The 12,449-nt window shown below is 38.5% G+C and overlaps 1 protein-coding gene across 6 annotated transcripts in view; it reads left to right on the top strand.

The window, feature by feature from the left end:
- MAP7 (microtubule associated protein 7) overlaps positions 1–12,449 on the top strand; it is a 110,290-nt gene that overhangs the window by 74,712 nt on the left and 23,129 nt on the right. For 5 of the 6 annotated variants that reach the window (XM_050973210.1, XM_050973211.1, XM_050973209.1 and 2 more), the window contains 4 exons: positions 210–373; positions 1,132–1,243; positions 4,539–4,649; positions 10,411–10,524. In XM_050973210.1, the coding sequence (XP_050829167.1) occupies positions 210–373; positions 1,132–1,243; positions 4,539–4,649; positions 10,411–10,524 (501 nt within the window). The remainder of the gene's footprint in view (positions 1–209; positions 374–1,131; positions 1,244–4,538; positions 4,650–10,410; positions 10,525–12,449) is intronic. The other variant, XM_030236094.2, reaches the window with a different exon arrangement.

The raw sequence follows: 12,449 nt of genomic DNA, 5'->3' as shown, positions 1-12,449 counted from the left end.
GGTAATTCATAATAAGTAAATTGAGATTAGATAAAATCACTGTGTGACCAGGGTACATTTTATTAATACATGAGGAGATATAAGGCTATTATCTATGTCTGAAGAAAGAGAGTTCAAAAGACTTTCCATTTACCTTGGTTATTCGAAATGTATTAAAAACTTCATTACATAAAGCAAGTTAATACTTTTATTTCTTATTTTTTTCACAGCTGCAAGAGAATCCGTCTGGCTAGAAAGAGAAGAGAGAGCACGGCAACATTATGAAAGGCACCTAGAGGAACGCAGGAAGAAGCTAGAAGAGCAGAGACTAAAGGAAGAGAGGAGGCGAGCGGCTGTAGAGGAAAAGCGAAGGCAGAAACTAGAAGAAGAGAAGGTAAGAACGAATGTCATGGAACAGCTTTTCAACTTCTCTTGCCCTAAGATACAGTACTGTCAGCCTTCTTCCCTAAGAGCTGATGTAGAGAATGCAACGTGAGCCATGGTCAGTATGACAAAGAGTGTATGGAAGGATTTTAAGCCTTACTTGCTCAGGTACTGCTTGTGTTATGAATCAAATGCAGTGAAGTTGAGCATGCCTGGATTACTGTGTATGTCCCTGTGCAAACTCATGCAGAAAAGCAATTTGGGTCAAGTTTGTTTGGTTATCTGTTAATTCTTAGCCATTCAGTTTAAGGCTAGTTAAATATAAGTTGCCCTAAGAAAACCTTTTCAGAAATGAGTGTGCATTGAAATATGCTCTTGGCTGATTTGTCTCCCAGTTAAACTGGGAAGTATGGGCAGTGTGATCCTATGTAAGCCACCTCATCCTTGTGGGTGTTGTGTTTCCCATCTCTCCCACTCTTCTGGTATTTAGTAGATGGGAAGTAGCACTAGGACATGTTTGTGTAGTAGCAGGGCCACTTAAACAGACCCTACCTTTTCAGAATTTCATTTAGCATTCTAACTTATTTATGGCTTACTTGCTGCTTAATTTTGTTCTAGTCTGTGTGTCTTAAGTAGGCAGCACATAAGCTTAAACGCCTAAGGTACCACTTGGTTTTGTCCATGTGATGGAGGGGGTTGCAGGGTTTGAGAAGAAAATAAAGTTAAGAGCCCAGTAGTGTCCAAATGTGTTATCCTGTTGTACTCAAGGAACGACATGAAGCTGTTGTACGTCGCACAATTGAAAGAAGCCAGAAGCCAAAACAAAGGCAAAACAGGTGGTCCTGGGGAGGAGCACTGCACAACCGCATTAATAACACAGGTAAAGAGGGAGGCTTGCTTTGCTTGCCAGTTTCCCTTCCCCACCAGTCAACTGGAATTTACATTTCTTCTTCTGAAAGGAAGGATGTTTCAGTGTATGTTAGTTTGAATTCTTTTCTCTTGGTCCTCTTATTGCTAGCAGTGGCATGTTTGTGACATTCTTATGTAGCAAAAAGGTAACAAGAAGAAAGAAATCTGAACAAAAGTTACAGCTTGTTTTGGGAGTTGACTTATTCTGTAACTACCTTGCTACAGCTTCTCGCTCCTGCTGTTTTGCTGATGTTTGTGTGTGTATACGTGGGTGTGCTTGTGCTGTGTCAGTCTTGTGATATGAGCTACTGTGGCAAATGCTGGCTTTGTGCCTCTAAAAGTAGGTCTGGTGGAAATGACCAAATACCAATGACGAAATTCGAGATTCAAGTAGACACAAGGAAGGAAAATTGTTCTTTGTAATAAGAGATCTGTGCTGTGTACTGAAATTTGGGGAAATAGAAGTCCCTTTTCTTCCTTTAAAGATTGGCAAATTAGGTTTACGTGAATTTTAGCTATATGCTTTTCGGCCCAAATATCCTCCAACTTAATGTGCCAATGATTAATGTGTATATGCCCTGTTCAATGTGAATCAAGTCTCCCAAAAGAGAACTTTTCCTTTACTTCTTTTAACAGGAAGTGATCCTTTAGGTTCATTTCTTCCTATTCTAATTTCTGTGTCTAACCTCTCATCAGGGGAGGAAAAAAATTTGAGAAAAGAATGCTCTGAAATCTTTGTCATATATAATTTCAATAAACAGTTATTTTTTATAAAAGGTTACTTTTTTGCTCAACTTTGTATAACTTATTTGATTTTTTTATTTTATTTTCCGTGAAAAATCACTGTCTTGCATTCTGTCCCTAGGTTATTATTTTGAATCATCATTCACCTTTCTCGATTTAGCAGGCCTGGAGCACCACTTCAAATCTCTGGGTGGTGCTAGAAAACCTGGTACATAATGCTGTGGTTTGTTATTCCTTCACCTGTAGCTAGTTCTCAGGAAGTGAGATCATCAGTAACTAAACCACCCTCATGTAGTTGCAATGCATGCTTAACACCATGCTGATAGATTAGAACTCTTGTTAGTACCAGATTTTTCATTATTATTTATTTTTCTGGTGGAGAGTTACTGCTGGCTGACTCTAAAGATTTGGCACAATTCACTGAAATGAAGCATAATATTCTATCTGCTGGAATTCAAGGAGAGCAAATTTGAATATTTTGTTCTTTTCTAAAATTGTTTTGGCATACTGCACATAGGACTTACAATTTTGCACATGAAGACAGATACATAACCAGCTGCGTTGGCTGTTTCGTTGCTCATGGGTATTTTAATTCCTTTTTTTTTGTTTCTTTTTGGTTTTTTTTGGATAAAGAAAGCAGCAATTTTCCAGGCAATGGATTGCATTTGGCCTATTCTACATTTATAGGATTCATATTGCCAACACTTGTATGCAAATCCTTATGCTGAATGTCATTCATTTAAATAAGGTTCATTGACACGAGAAATGTTGTCATGCCTAACAACAGAGGTGATTTTCAATATTGTCATTTGTCATCTTCAGAAAGCCAGTTTATGCAGTACATCCTTTCTACCAAATGTAGAAGCATTATGGCTGTACTCATACACTGCGTAGTTTCTCAGTGGTAGATTATACATGAGATCAAGATCCCCATCCCATACCCACAAATATTCCTGTTCTCAGGAAGCCTGAACATTGTGTGTCCAATAGTAACTTGCACAGGGCATTCTCCAGTTTATCCCATAGATCAATTTGGGATCATCTTGACAGCCTACAGAGGTCTTTTTCTTAGTTATAATATTTAGCTTTCTCCTTTTTAAAACCCGTTTCTGAGTTTTATTCTCCTCCCAGACTCCCAGTCTGCCAGCTCTATGCCCTCACCAAGTCATTCTGATATTAAAGGTAACAAATAATCACATGGGGTAGGGAGAATCTTTCTTCAATCCAACAAGTTATAGTGGATCCTATATTGTTCATAGATCTGGGGAGAATTTTTCATAGACTCTATTTCTATGAATTTTTTTGTACACAGTGAATATAGTTTAATCTATTGGGACAGAACAGGTAAATACAATCTTAATACACTTGTCATAAATAAACAGTGGCAAATAATATTTCAGCAGCAGCATCCTTAATGCTGTTATTTTCCTGAGTTTGTATCTGCTTTGCAAACAGTGTAGGGACACAATTTTGCACGCACAGACTATGAATCAGCAGAGCAGTTAGGCATATGCTCAAGCCTCATTGCATTTCAGCATGGTTGAGTGCTTTGCTGAGTCGTGCTGAGGTTCAGTACATGCTAAAATGTAAGCAAAAGCAGAATTGATTCTCAAATCATCTTCTAGATGTCAGATTTGCAGATGAAAATGTGTGATGGGGAATGTGTAGCATGGAGCTTGGAGCTCTTTTTGTTTGGGGTGTTTTTTGAGAGAGAGAAAAGAAAGGACACAGCAAACTTCCTGTGGCACACATATGCACAACGTGTGTGCAGTCTCTATTCTTGAAGTAATTATCACCCCCTCAGCAGGATGTAGATGCTGACTGCAGCAGTTGTGCAAATGATGTAATATCACTCTAAAATGTAGAGGAACTGAAATCAAATTATAAATTTTTCATGTTATGTATGCCAAGTAGGTTCATTACAAGTACTTTCCACAGAGGCTCATTTTTTTATATCTGCCAAGGTGTGTGCTGAGCTGGATTTTCAGCACTCTGAAAGTAACTCTGGTGGGTGGTTTAGCACTTATACATAACTCTGGGATTTTTAACTAAATCCTTGAATTTCTTTGGTGCTTACCCTCACTTCCTTTGTGCACTAGTCTTCCCTTAATCTTTCAGCATGGCATTGTCACAGTGTTGACCATCTGCCTAGTAACAGTGCTTTGTCACCTTTTATTCAGATGGCAGGGTGTTTTTTTTTGTAGTGAATAAGCAAGCATCTTGGTCCTTCCATGAGTCTTTCTGTTGTAAGTTGTGAGCAAAGATTTTCTGACAATATTGAAAGTCTCTAGATTGCAATGAATGATAATGAACAGAATATTTTACACATTTGAAGCTTAAATTGTGTTGTGCCCAGTCTTTGAGTCATCTGTACAACGTCTGCTGAGAAATCCATTCTATTTTGGAAGTTCTTGTGGTAGAGCAGGAGTGACCTAGTCCTGTTTTCCTCCTCCCACTAGTGAGCTAGGAACTGGCACTATTGCATGTGGGCTGTCAATTAGCATTATCTCCATTTGTTTTAGATCGAGACAGGCGGTCTGTTTCAACAATGAACCTTTCGAAACATGTTGATCCAGTCATAAACAAGCGGCTCTCCTCCTCATCTGCAACATTACTAAATTCTCCAGACAGAGGTACAGTTTTGAAGAAAAAAGCATTAAAAGAGCAGCAAGAAAGAATGTTCTATGCTGATGTATTACTTTGCACATAAAACAAGCTTCTGAAGTCGTTTTCTGTACTTCATCTAAGTGGTAGTGGAAAGACTTCAAATGTGACAAGTAAATGGTTGAACATTTTTTCCTGTGAGAACAAATAACTCTTGTTTTTTAAAACAAAGAGAACTTACCTAAACAATCCTACTTTAGCAAATGATAAAAGCAGTGCTTCTGTCAGGTTTTTAGTAAATGAGGTACAACTATTGAAAGAATATATCACTCCATAGTGCATGTAATCATGTGTGACTTTTATTTGTGTTAGACCATTTTGTCATTATTTTGTTTTCCTTTCTTTTTCGGTAATAGCTCTTGAATGTCTAAGAACATGTTGCATGAAGCTTTCAAGCATTTACTTTATTATATTTTCTGATTTTACTACCATTTTGGTTATTTTTATGGAAGAACTATGGGTGTTTTTCATATTGTCTGTTAATTGACTTTTTTTTATGTCCACTTGTTTCTCAAAGATTGCTTCATTTCAGTGTACAGTTTTGGTGTTTACAAGTCTGAAAAAAGGCAAACCATCAAGCTTTTAAAAATTAACATAGCTGAATTGGTGCTGCTGTTCTGAGGACTTACGAGATTGAAGCATTGAGCTTAAAAGTTTTATAAAAGAATGTCTCTTGTGTAACTTGTGCAAAGAGCTTTACAGTAAAGTACTTGGTAGGGATTTTTTGGTCCTCTACTGAGTTCTGTCCCATTTCAATTCATAAAATTATTTTTAAAAAAATTTAAATGGATTTTTAGTTGCATTGTCTGGTTCATGTCATTATTTGTGTGTCTTAGCTAAGTTCCAAGTTTGAGTGAACATGTATATCTGGTTGATTTGATGAGCCATGTTCATCTTAGTGGGCAAACCTAGTTGTACAGTGTGGTAACTTGTGAAAAATACAGTATTACCTTAGGAAATAATTTATTCCTAAGCACCAGTCATTTCTTGCTCTAAATGTTGAACTCCAGTCAGTTTTAACTTTATTAGCTTTTCAGGTATGTATATTTTTTCAGATGGTTGCTGTTCTTTGCCAGATGCTTGTTTTGAGGAAGGGTCTTGGTGAAGTGGGCAGGTGAACAGCAGCAGGCATTAAGTATGAAGGATGGTCTCTTATGGACTGTAACACAGTGATTTAGCTTCTGCCATCCATTTCAAGTTCAGGAGAACTTAAACAGAATGTACTAGGCAGTCTAATGGTAGGGAGAAAAAAGGAATATGGAAGTGATGGCCATATGTCAAAATGCTGAGGCCTTTTTTGCTTGGCATTTTTGCTAAAACAGCACAGAACCCTTTAGGAGTCTCGTGTGACTTTTTCAGACTACAAAACAGAAAATAAATCCAAATGCTATAAATGATTTTTTGATGCAAAGTCAGATACCTAAATCTAGTTGAGCCATGTATCTGGAGAAGTGCTACTAATGTCCCCAGTTGCCTCAACCTCTTAAGGCAGGTGCTTAAAGGAAGGCTGTGACTGCCTGCTCCCCACTTCACCTTCCAGAGGGCACCCAATCACACTTTGTCTGTGATACAGACTCCTACCTGCAAAACAGTGAGCTGGAGATAAGGATGATAAGCTTACCTACTAAGTGGCTTATAGCCAGCTGTCAATAAGAGCTTGTCATCTGTTGTGCAGCACCTTTTTATCATTTGAAGGACAATTATTTTTGTTTTGGTGCAGCAAAAGACAAAAGTTGTCATTAACTAATTGGCTAAAATACTGGTTGATGCCATTTCAAGCACTGTATTGCTGTATAGCTCTTTATCACAGTTGTACAATCGGGCAGCTAGAACATGCTTCTCATTATGCTTTTATGTTACTGTAGTTAGTGAATAGTTGAAACTGTAACAGAACATGAACACATTTTCAACTGGAGAAAACTGCTGTTGACCAATAGATTTTGGCAGTTGTGCTCTTTAAGGAAAGCTTAGCAAGGGGATACTACGTTTCATGAGGTATGAGTTACCTTCTTGAAGTTTTGCAAAACTTGCACCCTAGTTGTTTTCCTCCCCTTCTCTGCAGTGATTTTTCTTTCAAGCAGATGATTGTCACAATCACTGCACCACCATTTTCTGCAACCATTATTGAAGACATTCAGGGGCTCCAGTGTTGTTTCCTGTAGAAAGAGCAGTTTCCCCCTATGTACTCCTCACCATATTGTATATGTGTATAAGCAAACACCACATTTATCAATGAGAGTCTCCTTTGTGGTGCTCATCAGAAGGCCTGTTAAATCCCTGCCTCCCATCTGTTCCTACAGCTAATCAAATGCTGCTGTTTGCTTACTTGCAAATTATTCTGCTGCTGCTAAGACAACTTTCCAGTATTCAGGTTGTATATCCTGAAGATAAATACAGGTGATTGTAACCAATTTACTTTTACACCCTGGAACTTTGTGTATTTTTTAGTTTGGTGTTCGGTTATAAAGATCTTAAATCTGTTAAAAATTACCAGCTTGTGGCTGGGGGTAAGGGTACTTCCTTGTACCAGCAAGCCTATCACAAATGTGCTTCCTGTGTGAAAATGGAGCAAAAAAAGCTGAGAGACTTGGCCTTGTTCAGGCTGGAAAAGAGAGGGCTCCAGGGAGACTTTACATTAAAAGGGTTTTCCAAGAGAGCTGGTGAAGGTCTTCTTACAAGGACATGTAGTAATAGGACCAGGAGCTAATAGCTTCAAAATGAAAGGTTTAGATATCTAGATATTAGGAAGAAAATCTTCACTCTAAGGCTGGTGGGATAGATTGGTGGAGGCAGGTGGAAAAGGTTGCCCATAGAAATTGTGGATGCCCAAGGTCTAGCTAGATGGGGCTTTGAGCACCTTGTCTAATGGAAGGTGTCTCTCCCATGAGAGGAAGGTTGGAACCAGATGATCCTTCGGATCCCTTCCAACCGAAACCATTCTATAATTCCATGAAATAGAAACATCATGAGAAGAAAATGAAACATCCCTCGTGAAACATCATGAGAACAAAAAATACTGCTTCCCCTTGTCTGTCAGATGGTTTGAAAGACTAGATCTTGAAAACATCACCATGAGGCATTAAAAACAAAAAGAACAAGAAAATAATCTTGACCTCATTGTCTTAAAGTTGATCTTATTATTTTGGGATGTTCTTTGTTTGGTATTCAGTTTTGCTCCAGTGTGGTTTGGACACCAAACTGAAGCTGTTCAATGCATTTAGATAATAATACTCTTGTAGTTGGAACCCAGTGGAGGAAAGTTTGTCTGTTCTAGGTGATTGGTGGTACTAATCTGTTAAAATATGGATTGAATGTGTGAAGTGTGATGCTTTCAGGTAGCTTTGCATTTGGAAAATTCATTATGTGCACCTGGCCCACAAAGCCAAGGTGCATCTGAACAAACTCTGATTTAAACCCATTGTAGAGAATCAGGGTGACTTTACTCCAAGGTCCTGGCTAAAACTATTTTGGTATCTCTGAAGCAGACCTATTGCTTATATGGAGAAGAAGGTTTTTGGTTTTGGTTCACTGTTGTGCGTATCAACTAGCTCACTCCCAAACACTGCCTCAGTGCTTCAGTTGGATGCTGTGGACATGGGATTGCTTCGAATAGAGGATGTGGATACAGTCTCCCCTGAGTTAGGGCCAAAGATAATTAAACCATTCTCATCTTTAGGGCAAGGAATATGAGATATGCAAGGCGTGGCAGGTGAGACATTGGTGTACTAAATCATCAGTCTCTTAGCTGTGTCCTCTTGAGATTATTTAATCTCTGGGAGTTTATATAGTGACATAAGGCCTGCAGCTGGCCCACAGGGCTGTATTTACATGGTAACATTCACTTACCATGTAAAGATAAATGCCAAGAGATGGATGGTGTATATAGTACTGGTTTACTGGCCTAAAATATCAAGGATTGCTTTCTGAAGTTGTGTGATCTTTCTGTTAAACTGCAGTAGAAGAGTTCTCCAAAGTCATCTACAATCGTACTTACTCACCTTAGTAGGTGAGCCTCACCTACTAAAGCCCGAGACCGCAAAAAAGAATCTGTTGTCTTGCAACAGTAGCTTTAAACAGTGATCATACTGAGCATGGGTCCTGGAGATGAGAGCAAGCAAAGACTTTGCCATTACTGCATCCAGTTTAATGGTAGCTCTGTGATTTCTTCATTGTAAAAATGCAAGCTTAATGATAATGTGTGTGCTGTAACGGAGGTCTCTGTGGGGTATTTTGTGTGTCTGTATGATCTCTACCATTGCAGAATGGAACCATTAATCACAAAAAGCTCTGGCAATAGTACAGTGTGTAAAAGGACAGTTAGGAAGAGAGCCTGCTGTGTTTGAGAGTCCTATATTTCTATAGTAATGCCCCTTATTGCATTACTGGAATTTAAGGGAGCAATTTGAGAAGTGCAAAACAGCACTGAGGGCAGATTAAGCAATTATATTTTCGTAGGAGGAGATTAGATCTCCTCTCTTTTCATGGGGCTCAGCAAGGAGTAAAGACAGATTCAGAGTTTATGTCTATAAAAAGTGATTAATTTCTTCCTTTAAAAATGCAAATGAATGTTGAATTTGTTACAGCCAGTCACTTCAGTGAATGTTATAGAGATTGAGCCTCAAATTCAAGCTGTAGTTTTGCTGCTGCAAACACTAAACTAAGGTAAATGAATGCTGAGGTATAAAAAGACCTGCTTTTGCTTGCAATATCAAGATTACTGCTATAGTGTAAGCTTAGTACAATGAACTACTTTGGGAACTAGTTGAATGTTTTGGCTTGTGATAGTCATTATGAAACAATTTGTTGCATTATAATGTCAAAGAAATACCCAGTTCAATACAGAAAGTAACTTACAGGATTGTTCTGGTTAATGCTTTGCCGTGATAAATATTTAATTAGTATTAAAAAAAAAAGTAAAGAAACTTTACAAGATAAAAGGATTACATTGAAAAGCTACGTTTGCATTAGACAACAGTGGGAAAAGCAAAGTAGCAGTGTGATTGTAGCCAGGTCAACATGTATTGCATTTTCAAAACAGAGCAACTAAAAAGTGGAAAGTGTTCTACATGGAAACTGATCATTAGCAGGATCTGTGGACAGAGAATTTATGATCAAATATATTTACTGTTTTCTGTGGCTTCACCTATTACTGAGACAATTGCAGCTGCTGAGCTTGGTATCTGCAATTGGGGCACACTGTCCTTTTGCAGTGCTTTGATAAAACCTCATTGACACAATTCTTTGTATAGCAGTGAGCAGCCTTCTTTGGTTTTCCTAGGTAGGCTGGCAAACTTTGGAAGGTGTTTAAGTGTAACTTGAAGACTATAGATCTTTAGAGTAGGAAGCCTTTGAGACAAACATCTCTGTTGAAGTCTATATTTAGGAATGGCATAGGGAAATTATCCTGTCATTCCTAACGTGGAATGTGGCAGATGTGCAGAGTATCCATACTCATTTGGTAACAATTTGCCATAATGCCACAGACATTAATTAACATAAGTAACATAAGTAACATTAAGTAACATAAATTAATTGTTCAGATGTACATGTTTCTATAGGAATTCTTCTGCTAAAAGAGAGTAATAATAAAATGCAAAACAATGAACTACTGTGGACATTTTCAAGTTTTTCATGGTATGCAGTAGTGAGGAGAGAGTATTAACACTCTGCAGCATGTGGTTATCTGTGAAGTGTTTGATCTAACATCTTGCTTGTATGCTGCACGTTCAGCTCGCCGTCTTCAGCTCAGTCCATGGGAGAGCAGCATCGTTAGCAGGCTCCTGACGCCCACACACTCATTCCTGGCTCGGAGTAAAAGCACAGCTGCATTGTCTGGAGATGCAGGTAATCCTGTAACAGCAGAGGCTTCATGTCTCAGACACTTATTTTTCCAGATTCCCTCCCGGATGTTGTAAAGTCCCTGATCTAATTATGGGTGGATGGTAGCATCTCAGAATGAACTTGAACGTCCGCGGTTGGTGCACATGACAGCATGAAAGCTTCCCTGTACAGTTGTTTGCTATGCCTCTTTCTCCTACTAACTCTTTCTTGTGCCTCTTCATTAATGCAGTAAATTAATAAAAAACATAACATACAAAACATGCAGGCAACAACATCACGCAGGCCATGGCTGTTTAAGGAAATGCACACCTAGTTGGAAAGAGCTGATTTAGCACATCCACTGCTAAAGCTGTGAGCTGCTTGTTGCAAAGCAGTTTCAGCCCCTACCAGAGCACTTCCCGCATGGAGAATGTTAGACTTCTATAAAGATAGGCCCTGGCTACTGTGCATTTAATACCTGTGAAGTTAAACATGCAGGTTCAGTGGGGTTATAATAGTTATAAAGTTGTCTGCCAACCCCAGAACAGCTCCCTGATGGTACTCACTGAGGGAAAATTAACGTGCAGAAATGTGATGATATCTTTAGGTGGTAATTGAAGGTCCAGGCAAAACTGTATTCCAAATACAACCAGGGCATACTTGCTTATCATGTATTTTAGGCAGGTGGCAGCTACCTCTTCTTTTATCATAGGATGTTTTATAAAAGAATGTTTTGTAATCATCCACGAGGAACTTTACCATTACACCCTCAGCACGTGCAGCAATATATTATTATAAGTCAAGGCAAGTCTTTCTTGTCTGATGGGGACAGGATTTTTATTCTAATTAAAGAACATAGAAGGTAAGAAGGAACAGAGATCTGCTAAGATTACTTTTAAAGAAGCTTTCACTTAAGAACTCTTATAACTAATTAGGCTGTGGTATGTTTCCACAGGGGTGGTGCTGTAGGAGCAAAAATGTGGATGATATTCTACAAATAGTAGAATTCAGAAGCACAGAATTCTTTTTTAGTCTTCAAAAACAGTCAGTCATAAAAATAATATTTAATGTCACCTACCAAGAAGGATATTGGAAATTCAGCTCTTCATTAGGGAATAGCTGAGAAGGCCACATGTAAGTGGTTACATTCCCAGAGCAAGCATGAAGCTTTTTGTGACTGCTGTTGTTTAAACTGCACAACCAACTCTAAACTGAGTGGAATATTGAGAAAGGCTACAAAAAGCAGGAAAGACTGATTTGTCAGTTCAGTCTAAGGCACTTCCCTGAACTGCCTTCCCTATGCTAACTGGAACTATACCATCAGAAGAATGATCCATCTGCTCATTGTTTTCCAGGTATTATTCTCTAGGAGCAATAACTACAGCCCCTTGATACAGGATGCTTTCTGGAGATTAATGATCAAGTGATGGCAATGGCTCACAGATGTGGTCTGAACAATCCACTCATCCCAGCCTGCCATTATTCCCTAGAAAATTACCCTGCCCTTTGGCTGTAAAAATAAATTGCAATGTAAAAAATCCAAACTAAGTTAAATATGGACTCAGATCCTTAAATTTTACGTGAGGTACTAGGGACTTCCCGCAGAAGAATACATCTGGATCTTTTTTTTTAATAAATCCTTTGAAACTAAAATGTTTTGTAAATAGCTTTCAAAAAGCTCCTCTGAATAGATGTAATCCTGTTAGTATATGAATCATTGGAAGTGCTGCCTAAAGCATTGTTTGGCAACTTCACAAATGAAAATGAGCTGTTTCTCTTTTAATGCTTGTGTTGTCTTCCTTGGTGAAGACAAGCATCCTTCCTTCCTTCAGATAATCAGCATGCAGAAGAGGAATTGAATCACAGGGCAGGAGCCACATAAATTATAAGTGGTGTAAAGCATTATGCCACTGCCTCCTATCTGGTTTAGATACCCTCAACCAAAATAA

This window comes from Serinus canaria, chromosome 3 (assembly GCF_022539315.1).
Source record: "Serinus canaria isolate serCan28SL12 chromosome 3, serCan2020, whole genome shotgun sequence".
Classification (NCBI taxonomy): Eukaryota; Metazoa; Chordata; class Aves; order Passeriformes; family Fringillidae; genus Serinus; species Serinus canaria.
The sequence above is the reverse complement of the archived record's forward strand: the minus strand, read 5'-3'. Positions and strand labels throughout refer to the sequence as shown.